At 53.2% G+C, this 26,229-nt stretch overlaps 2 protein-coding genes across 2 annotated transcripts in view; both read left to right on the forward strand.

Annotated features, from left to right (window-relative positions):
• Positions 1-21, forward strand: part of LOC144129974 (uncharacterized) — a 17,605-nt gene extending 17,584 nt beyond the window's left edge. The window contains exon 8 of the mRNA XM_077664024.1: positions 1-21. Within this exon, the coding sequence (XP_077520150.1) occupies positions 1-21 (21 nt within the window).
• Positions 18-26,229, forward strand: part of LOC144129097 (uncharacterized) — a 36,320-nt gene continuing 10,108 nt past the window's right edge. Inside the window, exon 1 of the mRNA XM_077663007.1 lies at positions 18-25,510. Coding sequence (XP_077519133.1) covers positions 47-25,510 — 25,464 coding nt within the window. The 5' untranslated portion in view covers positions 18-46. The remainder of the gene's footprint in view (positions 25,511-26,229) is intronic.

Consider the following 26,229-nt stretch of genomic DNA (forward strand, 5'->3'; position numbering starts at 1 on the left):
GCTCGGCGAAGGAAAAAGTAGCTCTGTGTTCAGCTCTGATGCTGAGATGCAGTCTGGATCCTCCATTGTACCTACCATCGGTTCTAACGGATTCTCGCCGCCACCGAGAGATGTGCATTCCGATTCTGGCGAAAGCATATCGACTGCGTACGGACACACAGCATCGCAGGGCGCTGGAAGCATAATTGTTAGCGAAACTACGTACACCGCAGAAGGCACCGCGGCGACCGGCACACCAGCGCCATCAGCTGTGTCGATGGGCTCATTGTCGGGCACCGCTGGCACATCTGCGTGTCTTCCGACAGCAACCGTTACGATCGAAATGTCTAGCGCTGAAGGCCCATACAAAGCAGCTAGCTCAGTGTCCTCATCCGATGCGCTCGAAAAAAGCACTTTTATGTCTGCGGCTCAGATTGTGCCGAAAACTACCGACAACGTCGCGTCCGACTCATCCTTGGCGCAAGGTGGAGCAACAGAGTCGATTTCAAGCCATAGGACAGATACACTCCCTGTAGTGCCTGTCCAGGGAGCAGATGTGCCTCCGCAGGAGAAGGCAAAGGGAAGCAAGCCTCGTTACGTGTTGCACAAAACACGCATCTTCGCTACGACTCCCACACAGTCTGTCGAACTTGTGGAGGAAACGGTTACACAGGCCTCTGAACAGACAGACGACGCAACTGCCTCCAAGGACCATTCAGTGGAACCCAAGCCATCGGCAGGTGTAACAACGAAGGTGGTGGAGATAACTGCTCAGTCATCGTCGGAGTTGCCTGAAAAGCTGGCAACGACCAGCCAACCACCCGAGAAGAAAGCGCCGCTCAAGAAGGAGTCGTCCAAGATGGGAGGCGACGAAGAAGAGAGCAGCCTGAAGGAGTCCGACACACAAACGCCGCCGCTTAAGGACCGCGGGACAAAGCGCAAGCTCACACGCTCCCATCGTCGAGCCGCCTCGAAACCGCCGTTGCTACAACGCACTCGGATTTACGCCGAAGGCTTAAGCCACTCTGTTGAGCTAATCAGTGAGAAGTCCTACATCAAAGATATAGACAACGCCGCTAACACCAGCTTCTTGCGTATCAACACTCCAGGCCAGGAAAGCGCTGGCCGTCTCAGTTTCCTGAGCAAGCTTCCGGCGCTCAAGGATGTCTTGGACATCAGCAGTGTGAGCGAGGAAGATGATAACGCGATTAACGCTACACCAAAGCTGGACGTGCCCAGAAAAATGGAGAAGATAAGCAAAAAGATATCCGAACTGAACTTCAAGAGGGCGCTGCTTCAAGAGGCCTCTGGCACAGAAAAGAACCCCAAGCGGTTTGACAAAATGAAGAAGATGCTCGAGGCGCTCAACAGAACAGAGAGCGCGCTGCAGAGAAATTTAAGCACATTGGCTCATAAGAATGCTTCTTTTGCCATTTTTGGAACCAGATCGGAGGAAGTTTTCAGCGCCACAAACAGGGACGACACCATTAGAGAATCGGAACCAATACAGAACTGGCTTTCCTCGGACGTGTTCCGCGACAAAATGGACACGCTTCCTACGACCGTCAACACGCTGAAGTCCGGCAATGTCTACGAAGACACGGTCACGTCCTCCCATGAAACGCTGCGGGTTCGAACGACAGCTCTAGGCCATGGCCAATTTCAGCAGCAGATTGATGTTGCGCCTGAAAAAAAGTCACTTAAGTATCACCTCACCGGTCCACTTGGCGACAGAGCGAAATTCCAGGGAACAGCGGACGCGCCCACCGGCAGCGGGACTACCGAAATTCAGAAGGTGGGCGAAGCTAGTAGCGACTCGGAGGCGTCGCGGGCCATCAAAGACGTCCCTGAAAGAAAGACAGTGTCTGAACCTAACTTTTCAATCTCGAAGCAGCCCAACCTGGATATTGAAACGGATTCAGCCGGAAGTGGCGCTGCAGGCCACGGGCACGAGCCGAGCCAGAAAGCTGGAAAGGAGACAGCGATCAAGGAGGAGACGTCGTTTACCGACAAAGAGACTTTCAGAATGCCTAACGACCCAGAAGCTTCGTCAGAGCGCTCATCCACGCATATCAAAGTCACCGATTCTGTGGCTAGCTCTGAAGGCCCCAAAGAAAAAACTGTCGTCACTGAAAACAACGCTCGCTCGCAAAGCAGCTTCCCCGGAATCACAAACTGCATGACATCGATGCCTGTCCAGACGCCATGGACTTCCCTGAGCCAGGTGCTCTCGCAGCATCCACTAAAAGTAGTGAAACGGCGAGTAGTCCTGGAAACGGTCACGAAGACTGTAACAGAGAAGAAAGAGAGCGTCAAGTCAGTTACAGACAAAAACACAGGAGTCGAGCACAAGGATTCGCACCTGGAGTCCACGACCAAGGAAGAAGTCCAGAGCAAACGGGAGGAAGAAACCATCGAGTCGTACGACTCGGCTGCAACTGTTGTACCGCAGGGCGCTGTGTCCAACCCGGTCATCACGCCCATGGTCGAAGAAAAACAAGGAACCAATGTCAGTAGCCCCGTCTTAGTCAGCAGCCCGAAGAGTGTGGACGCCTCGACCCCAAAAGAGTCTGTGGCATCCCAGTCAGCTCCAGACATCAAGGGAGTTAAGGAGCAAACCTGCCAGACGCCCGAGAAGCTGAAGCGAGCCAAGCAGCCGGTGGCCATACGTGTCCATGACGAAACCCTGGCCGATGACGAAGAGATCGAATCACGCAAGGGGGATCACACACCCTCGGATCATGAGCCGAAGTCTATACTCAAGCCGCTCAATCGGCCTGCGGCGCCGCCAACACAAGAAGCGCAAGACAAGAAGCATAAGCTGGAATTCCAGGAGGCGGAGAGGCCTGCGAACGCGCCGCCGCCGTTGGTGCAGCCGCCCGCGCCCGCCAAGAAAGAAGAGGACGACGCGGAGGAGGAAGAAATGTTGCCGCCGCCATCACGCTTCAAGTTCAACCGCAAGGATTCGATCGCGGTTACGAAGCTACGCATGTTGAAGCAAACCGAAGACCTCACGGAGGATGAGGATGACGAAAAGGGATCGGAGAGTTTTTTAGCCAGTAGCGCGGCTGCGGACGACAAAAGCGGTACGCTTCACCCGATGTTCAAGCCACCAGTCGTGATCAACATCGAGGAGCCGCAGCCGGCGGACACCGCAGACATGGCTTCAACCGGAAATGAAGAGGGCCAGACTTCCCAAACTGTGATCGCGACGCAGCCTTTTTTTGAAGTGACGACCTCCCAGGCCAAAGAGGGCAGCACCAAAGACATAACCGAATGTGGTAAAAGGAACCCGGTTGAGACTCCTAGTGAGGCGAAAATAAGATTGCCGACTGACTCAAGGGATGCTGCGACCGACGAAAAAAAAGGGGTGACAGAATCTACCTTCACTAATACCAATAGCTACCGTGCCACAGCGTTAGAAGTGACAGAGTCAAGCCTTTCAGGCAGTAAAAAGGCAGTTCCGAAGGCAAAAGCAAGCTTTACTGATATCCCAAGCGATCAGAAAGAATTCGGACAGGCGGAAGCCAACCTCGATGGCAACCAGACCCAGAACATAAGTGCGGGAAAGGGAGAACCCAGTGGGTCAGCTGCACATAATGAAAACAAAGAAACGGTCGAAACAGAGTCTAACGCGCCGTCGTCTCGTCCAATGGAGCTGCTGCCAGCCAGCTCAGACGGAAGTCAAGCTAAAAACCCGACGCCTGTTACCAATGGGAAAGCCATCATGGAAGCTTGTGTGAACAAGTCCGTGAAAGAGGTGAAGAATGTTGAGAACTCTGTCGTTACATCCGAAACGGAAGAAGTATTCTACTTCCCAAAGGAGAAAGTGACCAAGAAGCACATATCGGAAACGAGGGTTCTGACGGAGAAACGTTCTTACACGGAAATCCTAATAGAGCCGAATATAAGCGCGTCATCGTTGATGCCCGCTATTCCCGAGGAAATCGACTTGCAGCCGGTCAGAGCCGCATTGTCGGGAGAAATGTTTACTCGGAGCTTGGACAGCGGCACTGGAGCGGCTGTTAAAGACCGGGTACCTGCGAGTCAAGCAAAAGAAAGCGTTTCCACAGAAGGCAGAGAAACGGAAGGGTTCCGGGCTGCGGCCTCTGTCGGCGAAACTCACTCTAAAGAAAAAGCGCCAGTGGACATTCAAAGTGGGCTTGCATTTCAGGGACATGTGGCCCTCAAGGACAGCAACAGTCACGTGACTTGGAAGAGCTCTATGCAAACTTCGATGGATTTCACTCCTTACGAGGCAGAGCGGCTACTTTCCACCCAGTCCACCGGCATACAGGAAAAAACCAAGCCGGCTGTCCTTGTCGGTGACCACACAGCGGTGGAAATTCCGTCGAGCGATTTCGACACGTGCAAGCCTCTTTCCGATGGAACTCCTGAGAAGCCTTCATTTAGTCGCAGCGGCACCAAAGATGACGACGCTCTGTCTGGCCCCACGGAGCTACTATCGACCGCCATGGATGATATGGCCGTCAGCGGACTGGAAACGACAAGGGATATAGACAGCTCTACGAGGCGCCCTCATGACTCCAGCAACGTCCCCGTCCGCCAAGAGCTCAAAGAAACCATCACCGCTTCTTCTTCCGATCTAGCTAGCCAAGCGAAAGAATTGACAATCGATGGAAGTTTTGCTCCCAGCGGCACTGAATTTGAGAAACCATGGCGCACGATTGAATCTGAGAAAGGCAGCGCTCAAGTCGATGAAGATGCTTTCAAGAGCTATGGTCAAATAGCAGTCCCGGAAGTCATCACAAGTGCAGTTCTAGATGTACAGTCTGCTGAAGCGGTACTGATGCAGGCAGATCGCGCGGCTCATGAGGCAAGTAGTGGTCTGCATGAGCTCAAACTCGCCGAAGGAACCCCGCAGGCTGTTCGCGGTGACCAACCATTGTCTGAGTCAGCATCCCAGTCACTGTTGACAATGCCCACTTCAACATCAGACACACCGACATCAGCGCAGCCCTTCGAGATCGCTATGGGCGAGGAGTCTAGGAAAGTTCAAGTAATGGCTGCCGAATCAGCCTTGGTGGACGCTGTAAAAGACATAGCGTCGACAACGAAAGCGTCATGCCTGCCTCTTGACACAGCTGGTCACAAGTCAGACGCCGCAGAGCCAACGTCTGCCGCACGACAGAGTGACGTCCAGAGCTTGAGCGAAGCGGGAAAGACTCCGGCGATCGGAACTCATGACAGTACGGTCGTCGCCAGCGACGGTGGTTCACAAAACGCGCTCGCAAGCGTGATTTCCAGCGGCACGATGACCACCTATGAGTCTGCGGCTGATCTGCTTGTTGAGAGGAAAGACTCGCTTGCCGTGGAAGTGATATACGATTCAGACAAGAAACCAGCTCTTGTTAGTGGTGGCTTCCACGCTGAGCCGTCAAGAACCGAACCATCGGAGACAACAAAGCAGACAAGCATAACCGAAAAAGAGCAGCAATTGGATAAACGTTCGTTGCCAGAGCTTAAGCCGGAATACGAAGAAGGTCACACAGTGGGCCATTCTGTGGCTCGTGCACTCTCTCTGGACAGACTAGACGCTTCGTATGGTATACCGGCCCATACGACGGGCTATGTGTCAGAAACAATACCGGCTGTCTGCCCAGGCACAGCTCAGGAGGAGGATTCCTCTGAAAGATACTTCAGCAGCAGCTCCCGGGAATCAGCAGCACTCTTCATCGGGCAAGAGAAGAAAGGCATGACGAAGAGTAGTGAAATATCGGATAAATTAAATGTACCTGACAGCGAAGAAACTACCAAAGTCATGGAGGCCGCAACGATAGAAACTTCGCTAGTGCCGTTCTCGGGATCCAAAGTGTCACCGTTGACAGAATCTGCGTCAGCAGCCGCGAAAGAAGTGGTTGCCGAGACATCAAGTGTCAAGCCAGAATCATATACAGCGGAGCCAACGTTTAGAGATACCACCTCTACAGATTACGGAGCAACCGCTTCTGCAACAACGCAAGCACATAAAACGGTGCCTGCCGCAGATTGGCGTGTTACGTCAACAGCAACAGCAGAATCGGCACATCCGTCTTCTGCAGTGACATCAGTATCGGTGATCGACGGGCAGATTGTGCGGTCAGGATCATTCCAAGACGTGAGTGAAGGCGCCCTGCTTTTTGAGGGTACGGCTAAATCTTCGCCTGGAGTCACAACAACGACAGAGGAGTCACTGACCAACGAGATCACGTACAAACGACGTTCTGATGTCATACCTGTCGAAGAGACGGCAGTAAGCAAAGAACTTGTTTCTTCGGAGTCAGCAATTACAAGGAAAGCAGAAGAACGCAGCGAAGAGAGGAGAATTGTGGAAATAACATCTGCCTCTTCACTGACTCTAAGACCGGTATCTCTCGTTGGACAAGAGTCGACTGATGTTCACGAGCTGAAAAGCACTGCCGAATTCGTGCTCTCTTCAGCATCCTCTCAAGTGACTCCAACAACCGAATCTGTCACAACAGTCGGCCATTTCGCAACAGCCGCTTCGAGGGAAAGCCCAGTAACCAGCACGGTGGCATCAGGTGCTGCTCAACAGTCAACAGCCGGCCATTCAAAAGATGGACATGATTGGCCGACCTCGTTGCCAACAGAATCTACAGCCAAGATAACCGTAACTGAATCAACCCTTGCGAGCTCCAAAACACCCGTAGCCATTAGCGAGGCCTCGCCAACGCTATCAACGAACAGCTACGTGTTGTCTAAAGATGGAAACGCTGACAGAATGTTGGTCGCTAGGCAGATTTCGTGGATCACCGAGGCTACGTCTCCCACAGACAAAACAGTGAGCACCTCTACAGACGCTAGGCCGGAAATGGCGGAAAAAGATGCCGTCTCAACAGAATCAGCAGGGATATCGGATACAAAGGCAGAAACGTCCTCGTCACTGCGGTTGCAAACGGTAAGTACGGCGCGATCCTCAGAGAAAATCATATCAACACATCAAAGCAAGCCTATGGCGCATGTCGCAGAACACACAATCTCTGGGCAGCTTGTCTGCAAGCGCTTATCCACGACGCCAGCTGAACTTGTACCAAGAGCCGGTGGTGAAGGGCTGCCAGAGAAAACTGCCAACATGCAAATGGTAGCTGTGCCTGAAGCGCAGAATTCGAGTACTGCCATTGTTTGCGCAAAAGACAGACGCACCATTGAAGAAGTATCGGCGCGTCTGATTGCAAAGGAGCCTGATGTCTGCAGTGTACCAGCCGTTCGAGCGAATGCGCCTGCATCGGACTTCGCGCAGCCGTCAAGTAGCGGCGTTGGCCTTTCAACTTCAGGCATAAGCAGTAACATGCCGGATGAAAGTAGCCTCCTAAAGCCAAACGAGAGTACAGGCCTCAGTGCCGATAACATACGTTTCACTCCTGTGAACTTGCCAGAGCTTGCCGCGGCTCCAATGGCCAGCCTGGAGTTCAGACCCAAAACAGTCGAGCTGTCAGAAAGCGTGACCCAGCTATCGGGATCGACTGCTGGAACGACATCCGGCGATGTATCGAACATCTCTGCAATGTTAACCGATTTGACAAGTGTGCCACCATTGCCAGGGACTACCAAGTCCACTGCAGTGAGCAACACAACAGCAATGGTGGAAGTATCAGACTGGGGCATGGTCTCAAGGCCTAGTGGCCCTACAAGCGTGATACCAAGTAAGGAGTCGGTAACTCACTCGATGTTGCCTTTGCCTGTTCATTACGAAGCATCAAAATCCAGCTGCGCGTCAAGTCTGGACCTAGACAGCAAATCTAAAACAAATGTAGAGTGCACAGAAAATAACGTACACATTACTCATGTGAACTTGCCAGAACTTGCCGCGACTCCAATGCCCAGTCTGGAGTTCAGGCCCAAAACTGTCGAGTTGTCAGAAAGCGGTACCCAGCTATCAGGAACGACTGCTGCAACGACATCCGGCGATGTATCGAACATCTCTGCAATGTTAACCGATTTGACAAGTGTGCCACCATTGGCAGGGGCTACCAGGTCAAAGGATGCTTCCACTGCAGATAGCAAGACAACAGCAATGGTGGAAGTATCAGACTGGGGCATGGTCTCAAGGCCTAGTGGCCCTACAAGCGTGGTACCAAGCAAGGAGTCGGTAACTCAGTCGATGTTACCTGTTCATTACGAAGCATCGAAAGCTACCTGCGCGCCAAGCCTGTACCTAGACAGCAAATCTAAAACTAATGTAGAGTGCACAGAAAATAACGTACACATTACTCATGTGAACTTGCCAGAACTTGCCGCGACTCCAATGCCCAGCCTGGAGTTCAGGCCCAAAACTGTCGAGTTATCAGAAGACGTAACCCAGCTATCAGGAACGACAGCTGCAATGAAATCCGGTGACTTATCCAACATCTCTGCAATGTTGGCAAGTGTGCCACCATTGCAAGAGGCTACCAGGTCAAAAGATGCTTCCACTGCTGAGAGCAAGACAACAGCAATGGTAGAGGTATCAGACTCGGGAATGGTCTCAAGGCCTAGTGGCCCTACAAGCGTGGTACCAAGTAAGGAGTCAGTAACTCAGTCTATATTGCCTGTTCATTACGAAACATCAAAAGGTAGCTGCGTGTCAAGCCTGGACCTCGAGAGCAAATCTAAAACGATTGTAGAGTGCACAGAAAATAAAGTACATTTCGCTCCTGTGAACTTGCCAGAACTTGCCGCGACTCCAATACCCAGCCTGGAGTTCAGGCCCAAAACTGTCGAGTTATCAGAAGGCGTGACCCAGCTATCGGGAACGACTGTTGCAACGAAATCCGATGATGTATCCAACATCTCTGCAATGTTAACCGATTTGACAAGTGTGTCACCATTGTCAGTGGCTACCAGGTCAAAGGATATTTCCACTGCAGACAGCAAGACAACAGCAATGATGGAGGTATCAGACTCGGGCACAGTGTCAAGACCTAGCGGTCCCACAAGTGTGGTACCTAGAAAGGAGTCGATAACTCAGTCGATGTTGCCTGTTCATTACGAAACATCGAAAGCTAGCTGCGCATCAAGCCTGGAGCTCGACAGCAAATCTAAAACAATTATAGAGTACATCGAAAATGCAGTTACCTCCAAAACAAGCAATCTGGCCAGCTACGGTGTTAGTGACACACCAACCGGCTTTTTGAAGACTCGAGCTGACACGACGCCAAGCTCGAGTGGTGATTCAAGGCTAAGAGGGGACAATTTGACAGGAGCAGTCACGAACTTTGCGAAAGCGGTCGTTGTACCAAATGCAAGCGATGATGGCAGTGGCCCAACTGACAAACCGTCGAGCGCGACTTCAGACCCGACAGCAATCCTTTTACAGCCGCGCGCTTACATCGAAAAAGCCCGTGAAGAAAAGTGTACAGTGGTTACTGAGACGCCAGAGACGAGGGTCGTGAGAAGGCCGAGTGTCGCAGAAAGCATCGTCGCTTGTACAGAAAACAGAACTGTTATGTTGCACGGAGAAAACGATTTGCCCTTCAGGGGCGCAAGCCGTAAAGACAGCACCAGCCGAACCATCAAGTTGCACAGCATGTCAGAGACTCGATTCACTGAACCCGAACTTGAGCGCAGCAATTTGCCCAGACTGGTACTAGAAACGCAGCACACAGAAGCCTTCTCCACGGAAACATCGGCTGTGAAAGCGGTAGAGGCATCTGGATCAAGAGAGATCGTAACCTTAGATCGCGCTATGTCCGTTCATGGCAGAGACAGCCAAGTGGTGATGCGAAAGACAGAAGTTAAAGAAAAGAAGCCTGCTCCACTTCCACTTGAAAAAGTTGGGGAAAGCACGGCCGTAATCGAAAAGCAAGCACGAGAGGCAATTGTGGCGCTAAGCAGCAAGCGAGGCAGCGATGGAACTGCCACAGAGCCTTGTTCTTCGCGTGTGGCAGCACGTCCTGGTTTATCTGCGTCAGAAATGCCTGGCCTAGAACACGAAGGTTCCGAACCATTGCACATTGTTACCGACGAGCTCATTTCGGGTGGTGAATCAACCGAAATCATCCTTTCGGACCACACTGTGTCAGAGCGTGATAGCGATACCCAACTGGTGATACGGAGGACAGAGACTAAAGAGAGAGAGTCGGCACCGCTTCCATTAGAAAAAGCTCTGGAAAACGCTGCTACAATCGAAAAGGAATCTGGACAGGTTACTGAGACGCTCCGCAGTCAAATCGCGGAACCTTCTTCTTCGCTTGTGACATCGCATCCTGCTTTACCTGGTTCAGAGCTGCTTGCACTCGAACACAAAGCCTCGGACACGCTAACCGTTGTTCCTGACGAACGGGTGTCTGGAGACGCCAAGGAACGATCCATGCACGACATACAAGAGATAGCTAATGCCAAAGCCGAAGCAGAGAAGAAACTAAAGTCACTTATTGATGTCTCGAGCTCCCCCTTGCAAGACAAACCCTTCTCCGACCAGAATAATATATCTGATGAAGGTGCTGATAGGATTCAAATGTTCTTTGAGAACCTCCACGCACCGCAAGAATACATTGTGGCGGGTGTACAGGTCTGCGAAATGGAACGCGCTGCTCATACTGTATCAAGAACCAGCTGTGAACTCAGCGTTGCCACTGACAGCGCATCGACGGCAATTTCCAAGGCTCTACAAGGTCCCAGCGGTAGCGTAAGCACCACGAATAACGTGTCGAGCATGGCCCCAGGCCAGCCGAGAAGCACTCAACCAAGTTCGGGCGATGGAACAAGCCTCGCAGGTGAAAAAGCATCGGTCGCTGCAATCTCTGCAACCGATAGCGTAGCCCAAGTGACCGACGCCGCGACTACCAGTAGCAAGCCTGAAAGCATAACAGCACTGGCAGCCGTTGAGCCAGGAACAGAACGAAGCGCTGCGGATATACCAAAGCATCCAGACACCCTGCCAAGTGAGATGTCGCTCGCTAAAACTGAAGGTGTGTCAGAAAGCAAGCAGCTGGTTCCTGTGGACCTCGCTTTACCACTTCAACTTGCGGACAATGACCTCTCGTCGCAGACTTTTATCATACGAGAAAGGGAGCCTACAGTGTTTTCGTCCGAAAAAACAAAAACTTTGGAGGCCACCGCGACCTTAACCATGCGTCCAACTGACGACGACAGCATCGCAGAACCTTCATCGTCGACTGTAACTGGCGATGCCCGAATGCGTACGCCACTACTCTCCGACGAAGCCAAAGAGAGCGATATAGTTGAGTACGCTGCGAACGTGGAAGAGCTCATGAGCCCAGAGGTCACAGAAGCATTGGAGCAGATGCAGCGCAGCGTCGCCGGCGTTCTTTGTGAGGATGCCAGCTACCTATCCCCATCGGCAGAGGTGAGACCGATGGCGATGGTGCCACCAGTGCCGCTACTCCTCGAGCTCATTGAAAGACCAGCAGCCGCCAGCAGAGCCGTGGTGCAAAGAGAAGCTCGGGCTGCAGCGATAGAACCGGCTTCGTCAGAGTTACGCGCTGCCCCTGAACCTGCTGCATCTCGAGCAGTCGTGGAGTATGGGACAAGGACCCTCGCCGACCGGCCACAGGTGGGCGAAATAAAAGAAATGGTGACAGACCCGTCAGGTGCGCCTTCGAAGGCGCCAAGAATAGCAGATGAAGCATCATCTTCAAGGATGTCGTCCGGCGAGCAGACTGAGCGAAGGATGATTGACTTCACGCCAATGAACAAGTTCACGGCAGAAAAGGTGGGGATGTTCTCGACTTGCCGACAGGACACTACTTCTATCCTGCTCTCACCGGGCACCTTTGGGCCTCTTGTGCCAGGTCCTCAGAAAGATGGCGTGCGTTCTATTGCAGAAACTACGAGCTCTCCGGCAAGTTCCATGGTTATGCGGAGCATCGATGATCCCATCAAGAAACTGCGCAACGCAGACCTCTTCGCCAGAGATCAAAGCGATTCGATGTCATCTGGGCCCTGCACATCGTCAACAGGCATGCAGAAGGGCGGCTCGTCGATATTCGCGGTTAGCGAGAGGCTTGCGAGCCTTTCGGACAATGACAACTTCAGGTCCTTTAACGCAGAACAAGATGAAAACAAGCTTGCCGCTGCCCGTCGAGCTATAGAAATGTCGACGCCGGAGTCGATGACAGCAGCGTCAAAGTCCAGCGATGGCAAGAAGCCACACACCATAGTGGAGTGGGCAGGGCCGCATGCTCTAGAACCGAGAGAACAGAAGCTCACCGCTCTAGAAGATCACCGCAGTGGACCGGTGAGCAACTCAAGGAAGTTCAGCGACGTTGGGAAAAGTGGAGCTTCCCTGGGTGGGGTCTCTTCGCAGCCAATAAGCTCTTTTGACCTCCAGAGCGAGCCGTCCACCAGCAAGGGTGGAGTGGGAGGAGCCGCTGCCTCGCCCAAACGCAAGAGCTTGATCCACGACGCTCCGGACTCTGCGCAAAGTGAAGAATACGCCTCTCGTGCCGGTCATGGCCTCTCTTTACCACGGGCGAGCGAAACATTCCAGGAATCGGAGAGCACCGACAAGGGGCCGGCAATCGCTGACGTCCGTGGCTTTGTTCCAGCAGACGAAAGCAGCACCGACCTTAGTGAGAGGAAGACGTCTATTTCGCCGATCGAAGATATCCGAGGTTTCGTTCCGGTCAAAACGCTTTCAGCGAAATACCAGGGACCGTCGGCTAAGAGTTCTGAGGACACAGTCGGTGGCAAATCGTTTGAGACAACGGAGACGTTGCCGGAGGAACCGGCTGTCGGTGACATTCGCGGTTTCGAACCGATGCCCGATGCAGAGGAAGAAAGACTGCCTGTCATTCAGATGAAGCCATTGACCGAATCGCAGGAAGTGAAAACAACCATATATGATACGCAAAAGGAAGCAGAGGACGAGCTGGCAGAACTTCCAACAGTCGCATCAGGTCGCCGAGCACCCCCTACGACACGGCGCGAAACGTTAGACGCGAGCGCTCCGGAGAGAAAAATATCCACATCGCAAGTGCTCAAAGCCGCCTGCGAGAAGGTCGAGGCACTTTCGCTAGAAGAGCCTGACGAATCTGACAAAGAACAAAAGACGGCTCCAACCGATACCCCGGTGAGTGTGCGAGCTTTAATACGCCAGATGAATTCGCAAAATCATCCGCGAATAATTACCCCCGCTCCGAAGGATATGCTGATCGGTCGCCAAAAAGAGGGAAGTGCATCTGAGACTGCTGTGCAACACAAAGCCCAACAAGTGGCGCCCGTGTCTGTAGAAGAAACACCGGCGGACGGAGCACCGGAAGCGCAAGCTCCCACAGCGGTGACTTCGCTTGAGGGTGCCTCTGCCATACCGATCCCACCACCGGAACCCCAGTTCCGGACCTACCCACTGCCTAACTTCAAGCCGCTTGTGAAAAAAGACAAGCAAGAAAGTGGCGCCACTGTGCCGGGTGGTTTAAAAGCAGATTCCAGTGCGCCGAGCAAGAAACCGGAATCCCTTCTCCCCATGGCTGACGAAAAGTGGAAGCTCATTGGCCTGCTCGCATCTGAGGAAGCAAAAAAGAATGCAAGTGGACGGCGAGGCTCCGAACCTGCGGGAAGCACGCCGCTTTCTGGGTCTGTCGACGGTAGGGACTCGGAGGACGCCCGTTCTCCGTGGAAACTTAAGCCTACTCCGAAAAAGGGCTCCGAAGATGAATACTTTGAAAGCCTAAAAACGAACAAGAAAGAGACCATTCCGTGGAGCACCAAGCCTTCCGAGAACAAGGCGAAGAAGAAGAAACCTCTTGAAGCAGAGCAGGTGGCCACTGCACAACAGGAACAACCGAACTTGCCCAAACTGGAAGAACGCAAAAATCAAGAACTGGCCTCGGAGCACGTTGCTAGCGAATCTGAGCCTGAAGTGCAGGTGGTTGAAAAGCCCATTGCGAAAGAGCCTGCGAAGGTAGCGACTGCTTTGTTAGAAACAATGTCTTCGACAATGCCCTTGACACCAACACCTTTGATAACCACGCCTTTAATAAAGGCAGACACACTACGGCCACTAGCCGTGCAGCACACAACGGAGCCACGTGAGCTTAAAGAACAGCAGCCAAGCGCAGTACTTACAGAGGTGCGACAAACATTACCAAAGCAGCCGCTTGTTCAACAAGTACCCCAAGAAGCACTTGCATTTCCTCCTAAAGGCCACTTAATGGGGCCGTCACCATCAGACACGATCGGCGCTGCTACTCAGCCTTCGATGACGAGAGATCTGAGACCGTCCCGGATTCTAGACAAGCTCGTGACGACGTCAGAGGCAGCGACAACCGTTGGCAAAGCAAAGCATGAAATGCCTGACATTTCGGTCAGCACTCGAGAATTTGCCGAAGAGGAGAGCATTGAAACTTCGGTGAAATCTGTAAAGAAACTCATAAAAGCTAAAGACCGACAGCTTATGATAATGAGGTCGAGCCAGGCACAAAGTTCAGGACCAGAAGACAGCTTCAAGGTTGTTTTCACCATTGACACCCCAAAGTCGGAACGTTTCGTTTTCAAACCGGAAACAGTGTCGCCAAATCTCGCAAGTGGTTCAGCGCAGTCATGGGCTCCAAAGATCGACTACATTTGGGAAGCGACACCGAAGCTAACGCCAGGACCTTTCCACGATTCTGACGACTACGATCTCACAAAAGAGTGCAGCAGCAGACTTTCGGGGGAGCCCAGCACCACTGAAACTGTGATTGCACAGTGGAAATACTCAAGAAAGTTGTCAAAGTCGAGAAGCGCCACCGACATAGACGACAAATCAAAGACGTCGCTGAGTGCCATCCACTTCCGCAAATCTCCCGAGTCCAAGCCAACTGCGGAGGAACCGCGCCACACTCCGGTAAAGCGGTCGCCTGTCGAGGCCAACTCCCCTAAGAAGAAGGCGGCGAAGACACCGTACAGCGTGGTTGTCAAGACGGACGGTGGTGTAACGGCCACGACCACTGCAGGCGGAGTCATGTGGGACAATGACAATGGTACACCGCAGCAGGCGCCTGACAATCCTGCAGGCCATGAGCAAGGCCACGCCGCAAACGAAAACGCGGAGGGCAATGCGGACGCCGAAATGATTACGAAAGAAGAGCTGGAGCGATACATGAAGATAGCGAGAGACCTCAAGCTCAGACGCGGCTCATTAATGCCTCCATCCGGGACTCTGCAGTCGAATGACGGCATGCCAGTGGGAACCAAGAAAAAGCCCAGCGTTATAATGGAGACACGGATCGAACTTTACGGCAAGGGCCGAGTGACGTTTTCATTCGACGCGGTGGCAGAGGAGGGCACAGGAAGCGTGTACCCGGACGACTCGCAAGGCAGTCTCGTTCGCCGAGGCGGGCCCTCAACGTCGCATACACCAAAGAGGATGAGCATCGACGTGCGCGCACCGCCAGCGACACCAGCGCCTTCCATGGAGGCGATCTCGAAGCGCTCCAAATCAGTCGACTTCGGCTACAACAGGGACGAGGAGAGCATGCAGTACGAGCCGCAGGAACCGCCCAACGCAGTCAGCCAGGCGGCCAGGAGGCGCCACTCGGAGCATCTGAAGCCCCAGCCAGGAGAAGATCTCAAGAAAAGGAGGCACTCGGAGCCCGGGACATTGTCCATGTCAAAGGACGCGACGGAGGACGCGTCCAAGGCATTGTCGGCCACCGAGTATCAGTCAGAGCCCACGATGGCAGTGGAGGAATACAACGCACCGCGTGCACCATGCGCGCCATGCGAAGTGCTCCAAGAAGCGGAAGACATGGCCAACGCGGCAGTGGCCATGGCTGCTTTCGAAGCTCAGATGAGGAAGGCGCCGCGTAGCGCTGAGGAAACAATTTCCGGAGGGTCAATTCCGCCTTCAGAACCTGCGAAGCCTGTACTGGCTCCAACTGAAGTGGTGCCAAAAGAACCGCCTTCACAGCCGGTGGAAAAAGCCGAAGAGAGGCCTGTCTCGGCGCTTTCCATGCGAACTTCATCGCCGGGAGTCGCGAGTGACGAAGACTTGTCCGGTTACGCAACCTGCGAATCACGCATTGGTGCCAAATCGTCCGAGGTGCAAAGCACCGAAGACCTGGCATCGCAACGCAAGATTGCAGAGGCCCCTACCGACGCTGCTGTAGAGGAGAAACCAGTCCAGGGTGCACAGTTAGAGGCGGCCGTACCAGCCGAAGAGGAGAAACGTCAGCTCGAACCGGAGGTTGTTGAAAGACCTGAAAGAGAAGTTTCCAGTGCTGAGGCCTTGTTTCCGCCAGCCGTGCTTGCGGCTGAAGGTGCCGCAGTCAAGCGTGAGAGTGGTGAAAAACCACCGGCAGAAAAGCCGATATCGGAAGTGCTTGCCGCCGAAGAAACGAAGCAGACGGCATTGCCAGCTGCAGAACAAGCCCTGCAGGAGCTGGTAGAAGCACCTGCGGCGGAAAAAGCGAAGCTTGATGTGTCAGAGGCCCCGCTTACCGGTGAAGTCAAACCGCCAGTGGAAGCAGAAGAACAACTATTGGAAGCAGCACGGACAGCGGAGGTACCAGTGAGTGAAAAAGCGGCGCTAGTATCAGAGGCACCAGCTGCAGAAATAACAGAACTTGAGGCAGTAGAGCCAATCCCTGCCGAAGTCACAAAACCGATATCTGAGGTTATCTCTGAAGAGGCACCGGTTTTGGAAAAAGAGAAAGTTGGGATGCCCGAGGCACCGGCGACAGAAGAAACGACAGAGATAGCGGAAAAACCAAGCGTAGAAGCGCCAAAACCGATATCCGAGGCTCTAGCCGAAGAAGCGCCGCTATTAGAAAAAGAGAAGCTTAAGGCGCCAGAAGCATTGGCACCAGAAGAACCGACAGTGATGGTAGAAAAGCCAGGTGTCGAAGTCTCGGGACAGTTATCAGAGGCCCTACCCGAAGAGACGCCGCTAATAGAAAAAGAGGGAGCTGCGATGCCAGGAGAACGGGCGGCAGAAGAACCGACACAGATAGCAGAAATGCCAGGTTCAGAAGAAGTGCCAAAACCAATATCAGAGACTCTAGCCGAAGAGCCATCGATAATGGAAAAAGAGAAGCTTAAGGTGCCAGAAGCACTGGCCCCAGAAGAACCGACAGAGATTGTAGAACAGCCAGGCGTAGAAGCCCCGAGGCAGTTAGAAGCTCAACCCGAAGAGGCGCCGCTGGTAGAAAAAGAGGGAGCTGCGATGCCAGAGGAACCGGCTCCGGAAGAGTCTGCGAAGGTTGTAGAAAAACTAGGTGCCGCGGTGCCTGAACCAATATCAGAGACTCTAGCCGAAGAGCCATCGATAATGGAAAAAGAGAAGCTAAAGGTGCCAGAACCACTGGCCCCAGAAGAACCGACAGAGATTGTAGAAAAGCCAGGCGCAGAAGCTCCGAGGCAGGTATCAGAAACTCTACCCGAAGAGGCGCCGCTAATAGAAAAAGAGGGAGCTGCTGTGCCAGAGGAACTGGCTTCAGAAGAACCGGCGAAGGTAGTAGAAAAACCAGGTGCCGTGGTACCGGAACCATTATCGGAGACTCTAGCCGAAGAGACATCGGTAATGGAAAAAGAGAAGCTTAAGGTGCCAGAATCACTGGCTTCAGAAGAACCGATAGAGATTGTAGAAAAGCCAGGCGTAGAAGCTCCGAGGCAGTTATCAGAAATTCTACCCGAAGAGGCGCCGCTAATAGAAAAAGAGGGAACTGCTATGCCAGAGGAACTGGCTTCGGAAGAACCGGCGAAGGTAGTAGAAAAACCAGGTGCCGTGGTACCGGAACCAATATCAGAGACTTTAGCCGAAGAGCCATCGGTAATGGAAAAAGAGAAGCTTAAAGTGCCAGAAGCACTGGCCCCAGAAGAACCGACAAAGATTGTAGAAAAGCCAGGCGTAGAAGCTCCGAGGCAGTTATCAGAAGCTCTACCCGAAGAGGCGCCGCTAATAGAAAAAGAGGGAGCTGCTATGCCAGAGGAACTGGCTTCGGAAGAACCGGCGAAGGTAGTAGAAAAACCAGGTGCCGTGGTACCGGAACCATTATCAGAGACTCTAGCCGAAGAGACATCGGTAATGGAAAAAGAGAAGCTTAAGGTGCCAGAAGCACTGGCCCCAGAAGAACCGACAGAGATTGTAGAAAAGCCAGTCGTAGAAGCTCCGAGGCAGTTATCAGAACCTCTACCCGAAGAGGCGACACTAATAGAAAAAGAGGGAGCTGCTATGCCAGAGGAACTGGCTTCGGAAGAACCGGCGAAGGTAGTAGAAAAACCAGGTGCTGTGGTGCCGGAACCAATATCAGAGACTCTAGCCGAAGAGCCATCGGTAATGGAAAAAGAGAAGCTTAAAGTGCCAGAAGCACTGGCCCCAGAAGAACCGACAAAGATTGTAGAAAAGCCAGGCGTAGAAGCTCCGAGGCAGTTATCAGAAACTCTGCCCGAAGAGGCGCCGCTAATAGAAAAAGAGGGAGCTGCTATGCCAGAGGAACTGGCTTCAGAAGAACCGGCGAAGGTAGTAGAAAAACCACGTGCCGTGGTACCGGAACCATTATCGGAGACTCTAGCCGAAGAGACATCGGTAATGGAAAAAGAGAAGCTTAAGGTGCCAGAATCACTGGCTTCTGAAGAACCGACAGAGATAGTAGAAAAAACTGGCGTCGAAGTGTCGAAACCGATATCCGAGCCTTTAACTCTAGAGGCGGCTGTGACCGAAAAGGAAAGGATAGAAATGCCAGAGGCGGCAGTTGCAGAAGAATCAGCGCAGTTGGTAGAAGGACAAGCTGTAGAAGGCCTGGTAGCAGGTGTCGAAGTAGCGAAGCCAGTGCTTGAGGCGGCGGCTGGATATCAAGTGAAAGAGACGGCAGAGGAGATATCACAGCCTCCGGCCGCGAAAGACGAACTAGAGCTAGCAGAAACACCTGCCACTGGTGCATTGAAAGAAAAATTAGAGACTCCGGCGATAGAGTTCGAACCAGCGGCCGAGCCTGTATCGAAAATATCAGAGCCGCAAGTTGCAGGAGAGGAAGAGAGTGAAGAGACAGCGGTCACGAAAAAAGCAAAACAAGGCACAGAATTAGTACCTGTCGTAGACCAGTCGGAAGAAACCTCGCATCCAGCTGCTGTCGAAATGAATCTTGTTTTAGAGGTGTCGGTTGCAGGAGAAGAAGCACTCTCGGAACCATCCGGCACGGAAGTGGCAAAAGAGCCGGCAACTGGTGTTGCTGTCGGTGAAGAAGCGAAGGAAATATCGAAACTTCCAGTCACGGCACCAATTCACCTGCCATTGGGGAAGGCACCAGTTGCAGAAGTGAAAAAAGTATCAGGGCCGCCTGTCGAGGATGAAGACAAAGAGACATATAAAGCTCCAATTGCCGCACCGTCGGAAGAACCGGTCACTGAAGCAAAAGAAAGTTCGGAAGGGCTAATCTCAGAGTATCAGAAACAGGTGACAACCGAACTGCCTGCTCCAGAGGATTCAAAACTAGCATTGGAATCGGACAGAGAGCTGAAACCGGCAACAAAAGAGCCAGCTGCTGAATTAACACCAGTATCGGGGGCATTTGCGATAGAAGGAGAGAGTGAGGCAGCTGAAGTTTACGGTGCAGGAGCGATGGAATTACCAAAAGAACCTGTCGCAGAAGCTGCGCAGGAAATATCTGAAGCGCCTGCATTACAGGCACCAGCTGAACAAGAAGCGAAGCCGTTGCTTGAGCCTCCAGCTTTAGAAGCAAAGATGGCAGAAGCACCGGTTAAAGATGCAGAGCTGGAGGCTGCAGAAATACCAGCTGGCGAAACCAAAACAGTGGTGGAGGCTGAGGCTTCGAAAATAGCAAAGCCAGTATCAGAGGCGCCTGCTGTGGAAGAAACGCAAATGCTATTAGAGGCGCCAGAACTTCAAGAAGCGAAGCAGAAATTGGAAAAACCAGTAGAGGAACGTGAAAAACGAGAGATAGCAGAAGGTGGTGCAGCGAAAGAGGAGCCAAGAGAAATAATTTCGCGGCAAGAGGAAAGCGTCGTCCAAGCGGATACCACGCTGCAGCCAAAATCATCAGCGGAAGTGGTCGCTTACAAGCCCTGGTCCGAAGAAATGGAGATACCAGAAACGCTTCGCGAGGACATAGAATCCGCTGCGCTACCTCCACAAAAACCAGAGGAAGCCTCTGAGTACAAGCGTGAGTCACTGGTGCCTGAAACTGTCTCTAAGGCGCCAGGAGAGACAATAGATGCAAGACAGAGGGTATTTTCGTACAGCGAACCAGAGGAACCGGGCCCAAGGCGTCCGTTTCATCCTTTTTACGCTGACCTTGGCAGGTTCCCACCACCCACGTCGGTCATGAAGGAACCTGCAAGGCGACCTTCGAAGGAAGCGGTTCTCCGAAAGGAAGCCGAAGAGGAAAAGGCCCCGCCTGCAGGCGAGGAAACCACGACCCCCTCCGGAACAGGAATAAAGCGCCCAAGCGAAGAAAAGCCAGCAGATGCCACAGAAGTGGCAGGGAGGCCAAGGGATGAAGTTAGTGCCGAATCAGAGAGACAACTTGAGCTTGCCGCGCCTACCGAGGCCCTTGAAAAGTCAAAAGAACAGCTTACGTCATCAGGAGTGCAAGAGACCGGACTTGAAAAAGTTGAAGAACCAGGAGCCGCTGTGCCCATAAAGGCCGCCGGAAAGGTTTCGGATGCACTCACACCTTCAAAAACTGCGCTAGTTCCTAAAGTGTCCCGGGAAGGCTTCGTACGGCCACAACTACCGCAAGTGCTCGCTGACCGCCAAGCCAGTAAAGAGATCGTAAAAACTGAAGAAGATTGGAAAATAACGCCCGCTGCAGAAGAAGCGAAGCCAGAAATAGCTGCAGTGACACCGAAGCCGGAAGACAAGCTAGGAGCAGCAGTGCCCAGAGAAGCAGTCAGAGAGGTATCGGGACCAGTCACACCATCGCTAGAAACTGCACTTGTGCCTAAGGTGTCGAAGGAAGGTTACGTGCTGCCAGAAGTACTGCGAGCACCTGTCGCCCGCCAAGTGAGCGAAGAAAAAGGTCACGAAATCACGCCCGTTGAGGCACCACCGAAAAGCGAAGCAGTGGGAGTTATCCAGCGACCAGAACAAAACCTAGAGGAGACTGTGCTCGAGAAGGCAGTCGAAGAGCCCTTGGAAACAGCTCTCGTGCCGAAGGTGTCACAGGGAGCGTTTATGGAACCGGCACTGCCTCGAGTACCCGTCGAGAGCCAAGTCAGTGCAGAAGTACCGAAAGGCGAGGAAAAGGTTCAGGAAGAAGCAGAACTTGAATCACGTGATGCGTTGCCAAAACCTGACGAAAAGCTTGAAGCTGCTGCACCCAAAAAGGAACTTGAAGAGCCCGAAGTTGTTCCATCTTTGGAAACAGCGCTCGTGCCAAAAGTGTCGAAGGAAGGCTCTGTGGTACCGTCACCCCCGCAAGAACTTGACCGCCGCGTGAGTGAAGAAATACCGAAAGATGAAAAGGTTCAGGAAATAACACCCTCAACAGAAGCACCTGAGACGTCCGAACAGGTATTGGAAAAAGAACCTACCACAGCTGAAAAAGAGCAGGAAGAGCCTTCCACAAAGAAGTCACTCGAGAAACCCGAAGATCAAGTCTTAATAAGCGCAGAAACAAAGCTTCCCGAAGAGCAATCGGCTGAAGGCCCGGCTCCTCCTTCTGAATTAGTGCCTGAGGAAGCAACGAAGCCGCTTCAAGAGACAGGTTTGGCTGCGGAAATAGAAAAACCACGTGAAGAAATAGTGGAGAAACCTGTACCCACAAAGGCACTGGAGCAACCAGAAGATCAAGCCATCACAAGTGCAGAAACAAAGCCTCCAGAAGAGAAAATAGCCGAAAGCGCTGCTCCAGCTTTGGAATGGGTGCCTGAGGAAGCAATGAAGAAGCCGGAAGAACCGGACTATATTGCGGCAGTAGAGAAACCAGCTGAAGAAAAGCCAGTAGAACCTACACCAACGAAGGAATTAAAGAAACCCGAGGAACAAGCCGTCATTAGCACAGAAACAAAGCTTCCATTAGAAGAAAGGACTGAAGGCCCGGCTGCTCCTTCTGAATTAGCGCCTGAGGAAGCAATAAAGAAGCCGGAAGAACCGGGATATACTTTGGCAGTAGAGAAACCAGTTGAAGAAAAGCCAGTAGAGCCTGCACCAACGAAGGAATTAGAGCAACCCGAGGACCAAGCCGTCATTAGTACAGAAACAAAGCTTCCATTAGAGGAAAGGGCTGAAGGCCCGGCTCCTCCTTCTGAATTAGCACCTGAGGAAGCAATAAAGAAGCCGGAAGAACCGGGCTATACTTCGGCAGTAGAGAAACCAGTTGAAGAAAAGCCAGTAAAGCCTGCACCAACGAAGGAATTAGAGCAACCCGAGGACCAAGCCGTCATTAGTTCAGAAACAAAGCTTCCATTAGAGGAAAGGGCTGAAGGCCCGGCTCCTCCTTCTGAATTAGCACCTGAGGAAGCAATAAAGAAGACGGAAGAACCGGGCTATACTTCGGCAGTAGAGAAACCAGTTGAAGAAAAGCCAGTAGAGCCTGCACCAACGAAGGAATTAGAGCAACCCGAGGACCAAGCCGTCATTAGTTCAGAAACAAAGCTTCCATTAGAGGAAAGGGCTGAAGGCCCGGCTCCTCCTTCTGAATTAGCACCTGAGGAAGCAATAAAGAAGACGGAAGAACCGGGCTATACTTCGGCAGTAGAGAAACCAGTTGAAGAAAAGCCAGTAGAGCCTGCACCAACGAAGGAATTAGAGCATCCCGAGGACCAAGCCGTCATTAGCTCAGAAACAAAGCTTCCATTAGAGGAAAGGGCTGAAGGCGCGGCTCCTCCTTCTGAATTAGTGCCTGCGGAAGAAATTAAGCAGCTTCAAGAGCCAGGTTATGCTGCGGGAATTGAAAAACCAGCCGAAGAACGTGGGGGCCTATTTCCGCCCGCCGCGGAGGAAGTTACAGAAGTGGCGAGGGATGAGGGCATAAGTCCAAGAACTGTGCCATCAGTTCCGCCCGTAAGCAGTGGGGAGGCGCCGTCTGGCGCACCTCCGCAGGAGTCTGCGGTTGTTGCAGCCCAAGAGACCGCGCCCGCAAAACCGGAAGAAGAACCACTGGTTTTAAAACCTGAAGCAGTAGCTCCTAAACCGGAAGAACCAGAGCCCCCTGAAGTCTCAGCTGATGAGTTGCTTCAGCTCAATGTCGTCATCGAAATAAGTCCAGCATCAACGGCCGAGGAGTCGCCTGAGAAAAAGGCTGAAAGGGAGTTAGCTGAGCTTGCAACCAAAGAAGGCGAAGAACCAGCACAAGCGAAAGCCGAGCCCACCGAAACGCCTGAAGTTGTACTCGAAGAAGAAAAGCGCGTGCGGGAAATTCTGGAATTTGAAGTTACTCTGTGTAAAGCGCGCAATGTGGGCAGCACGCTACCTAAAGCCGAAGAGCTGTTGCACGTCGGCACGCCGGCTAGCGAGCCTGCCGACTCTGCGGAGTTGGCGCTGCTTGAGGAGAAACTTGCACATCCACCCGGAGTGGCGGCGACTACCGTGGAATCTCCAAGAGCTGACCAGGCAGCAGCGTCTGCTGCAGAAGCTGGCCAGCCTGACGCAGAAGCGGCAGAACCCATTCTCGACGCCTCTGATTTTAACAAAGGACCCATGTCAGACTGGGAAACGGAACTCCAGCAACTCAGGGACTCGAGGCTTCACGGGGCACCGCATAGTGCAGGAGAGCGAGACAGATCGGCGCCGAGTGAAGCTCCTAGACAGTTCCTCGTTCCAGAAGGTGATGGTAAGAAAGGTCCGGAGGAGAGGCAGGTCACGATCCCCCCTCAGGCTGAAGGAGGCGGCCCAGGACCCTCCGCACCGGCTGCCCTGTTCCACACTGATCCAAACGTCCTTGTTTACGAGAGAGACATTGTGGGTCTAGTGACTCCCGACTACGAAATTCGCCTGAAAAACGAAAGAGAAATTCGACACCGAGTTCCAGAAATTCCGGGAACGTCTGCAGATGGGGGACCGCCGCGCACTTTCCTGCGGCCGGAGGCGGATACTGAGGGCGGATACGCCAAGCCACCTGAGATTCATCACGTCAGCTTCACCAGAGAGGGAGCCCCAGCGCCGCCTGGTGGTGAAAAGCCGCAGCCTGCACAGCCACCTGTCGATCGTGTAGCTGTGGAAGAGAAAGAAGTTCAGCCAGAGCGTAAGCCTAGCGATGCTCGCATGGGCCCAGTGCCACCCGATTCAATGCTTGTGGATCGTAAGCCGAGCGCAGATCTAGAGGGTGAGAAAACGAAAAACCTCGCCGAAGGTACACTGGATACCGAACGCGCCGCTGAACCGGCCTTCGCTTCCGAAGAAGGCGGCCTGGATGACAAGAGAACATTTCTTGGAGCCAAACAGCAGCCCCCTCAGGAAGTGGTCGCCGAAACTAAAGCCATGCCAGAAGAAAAGGAAGGTGCTGAACCGAAAATGGAGGCCGCCGTTTCCTCACGCACCTTCCTTCCAGGTGAAAAGCCATCAAAGGAGGGCGTCGAATCAGAAAAGGCTAAATCCGGAATTATGGTGCCGTGGGAAGAACAAGCTCTTGACCAACGCGAGACACCATCGGAGAGAGCTGAGCAGAAAGCCCTAGCAGAGGTGCCCGTTACTGCGCCTGAAAAACAAGCAGTAGAAGAAGCTTCCAAAGGTCCACGCACTTTTCTGCCCGGGCATGAAGAGGAGCAGGCCGTCAAGCCGGAACGTAAGCCAAGCGAGCTACTCGAGGTGACCACGAAACCAGAGGAGCGCGCGCCTGAGGAGCGAGTGAAAAAGGAAGTGAGCGAGACATCCCTGACTGACCCCTCAGGAACGAAGCCAAGTGAGTCCAAGGAGCTAGTAGCACGGGAAGCGCTTGAGGAGCCAGTAACGAAGGAAGAGAGAAAGACTTCCCTGGCAGTACCTCCAGGAACAAAGCCAAGCGAGTCTAAGGAGCTACTAGCGCGGGAGGTGCCTGAGGAGCCAGAAAAGAAGGAAGAGAGAAAGGCTTCCCTAGCTGTACCTCCAGCAGCCAAGCCAACTGAATCCAGAGAAATAGTAGCGAGGGAGGCGCAGCCCACCACAGAAATTACCCCAGATGAGCTCGAGGAACCGGCAGCCCGGCGTGAGATGGCCGAGGAAAAAAAGCATGAGAAAGCCACCTCACCGACGGGCATCATCGTGGTGCGCGAGCAACCCTCAGAAATGGTTGGATCCCGACCGACTGGCACCGAGGCTCCAGTCGTGGAGCAGCCCGTGGTTCCCGTGCACAAAAGACCGTCGGATGTCGAGCCGCGTGACGCCTCGATCCGCGCCCTCGAACAGGAGCTGACGTCAGCGGCGGGTACCTCCATGGATGAGCCCAAGAGAAGCACGCCCGCGTCCAAGGAAGACCTTCGTCCCGGAGTCAGCTCCGACTGGGATGTGATGTCCAAGGAGTCGCTGCACGGAAGGCCCAGCACCAGGACGGCAGACACGCAGACGGAGCTGTCCACGGAGGCGCTCGTCAGGAGCAAGGACGTGCGCGAGGCCTCTACGTACGCGTTCCTTTCCGAAGAGACTGACGAGGCGAGAAGGGCGCCGGACGACTACCTGCCGCTCTACCTGCACCGGGTCACGCTCAACGACAAGGTAAGCCGTGGCGCTGTTTTCTGGAGATGCCAGCACAACGCGTCTTCTAGGCGCAATACGTGACAGCCGTAGATGAAACAGGAACCGCGGCCGGTTTTTCGGGATTGTGAGCTTGTAAACCTTTCAATGTATTTTTCCCGCAAAAACTTCAACCAAGACATAAAAATACACCTGTCCGGGGGTTCTGTAAAGTCCACAGAAATCTCAGTACAGGGGACATTTCATTGCACTTCGCAGCATCGAATTGCGGCCGTCGCTAGCGAAGATCCAGCCGGTAAACTTACTCATAGCAGAACCACTCTACTGGACCTCAGCCACTGTAGTGGACAGTAAACTAGACAAAGCCGAGACTCGCGGAGTTTCAAAAAAAAAATTAGCTGCGTTTTAACTACTGCTGAACCTGGTTAGACAGCGAAAGCTGTGGTGTATCGGGCAAGCTTGTAGACGCGGCTTGGCGTCTAACGTTGACTGCGTTCCGCACACATTGGATTGGCAGCGCGCCCACCCTGCCATCCTGGCAGGTGGCAGTTAAATTAATGGTTGATCCCGAGAGGTTGGTCACCCAATGAACGCTGCGGCCTATTCTACCGCCCTCTACCGGCGAATCGACAGGTCAGAGGTCAAGTGGTGCGACACCTTGGTGGACCACATATGGTAAGGCCTATAGCCACACTTGACCTCTGGCTCACTTGAAGGTCAACCGGTAACGCACGGCGAAA

This window comes from Amblyomma americanum, chromosome 4 (genome assembly GCF_052857255.1).
Source record: "Amblyomma americanum isolate KBUSLIRL-KWMA chromosome 4, ASM5285725v1, whole genome shotgun sequence".
NCBI classification, from domain to species: Eukaryota; Metazoa; Arthropoda; class Arachnida; order Ixodida; family Ixodidae; genus Amblyomma; species Amblyomma americanum.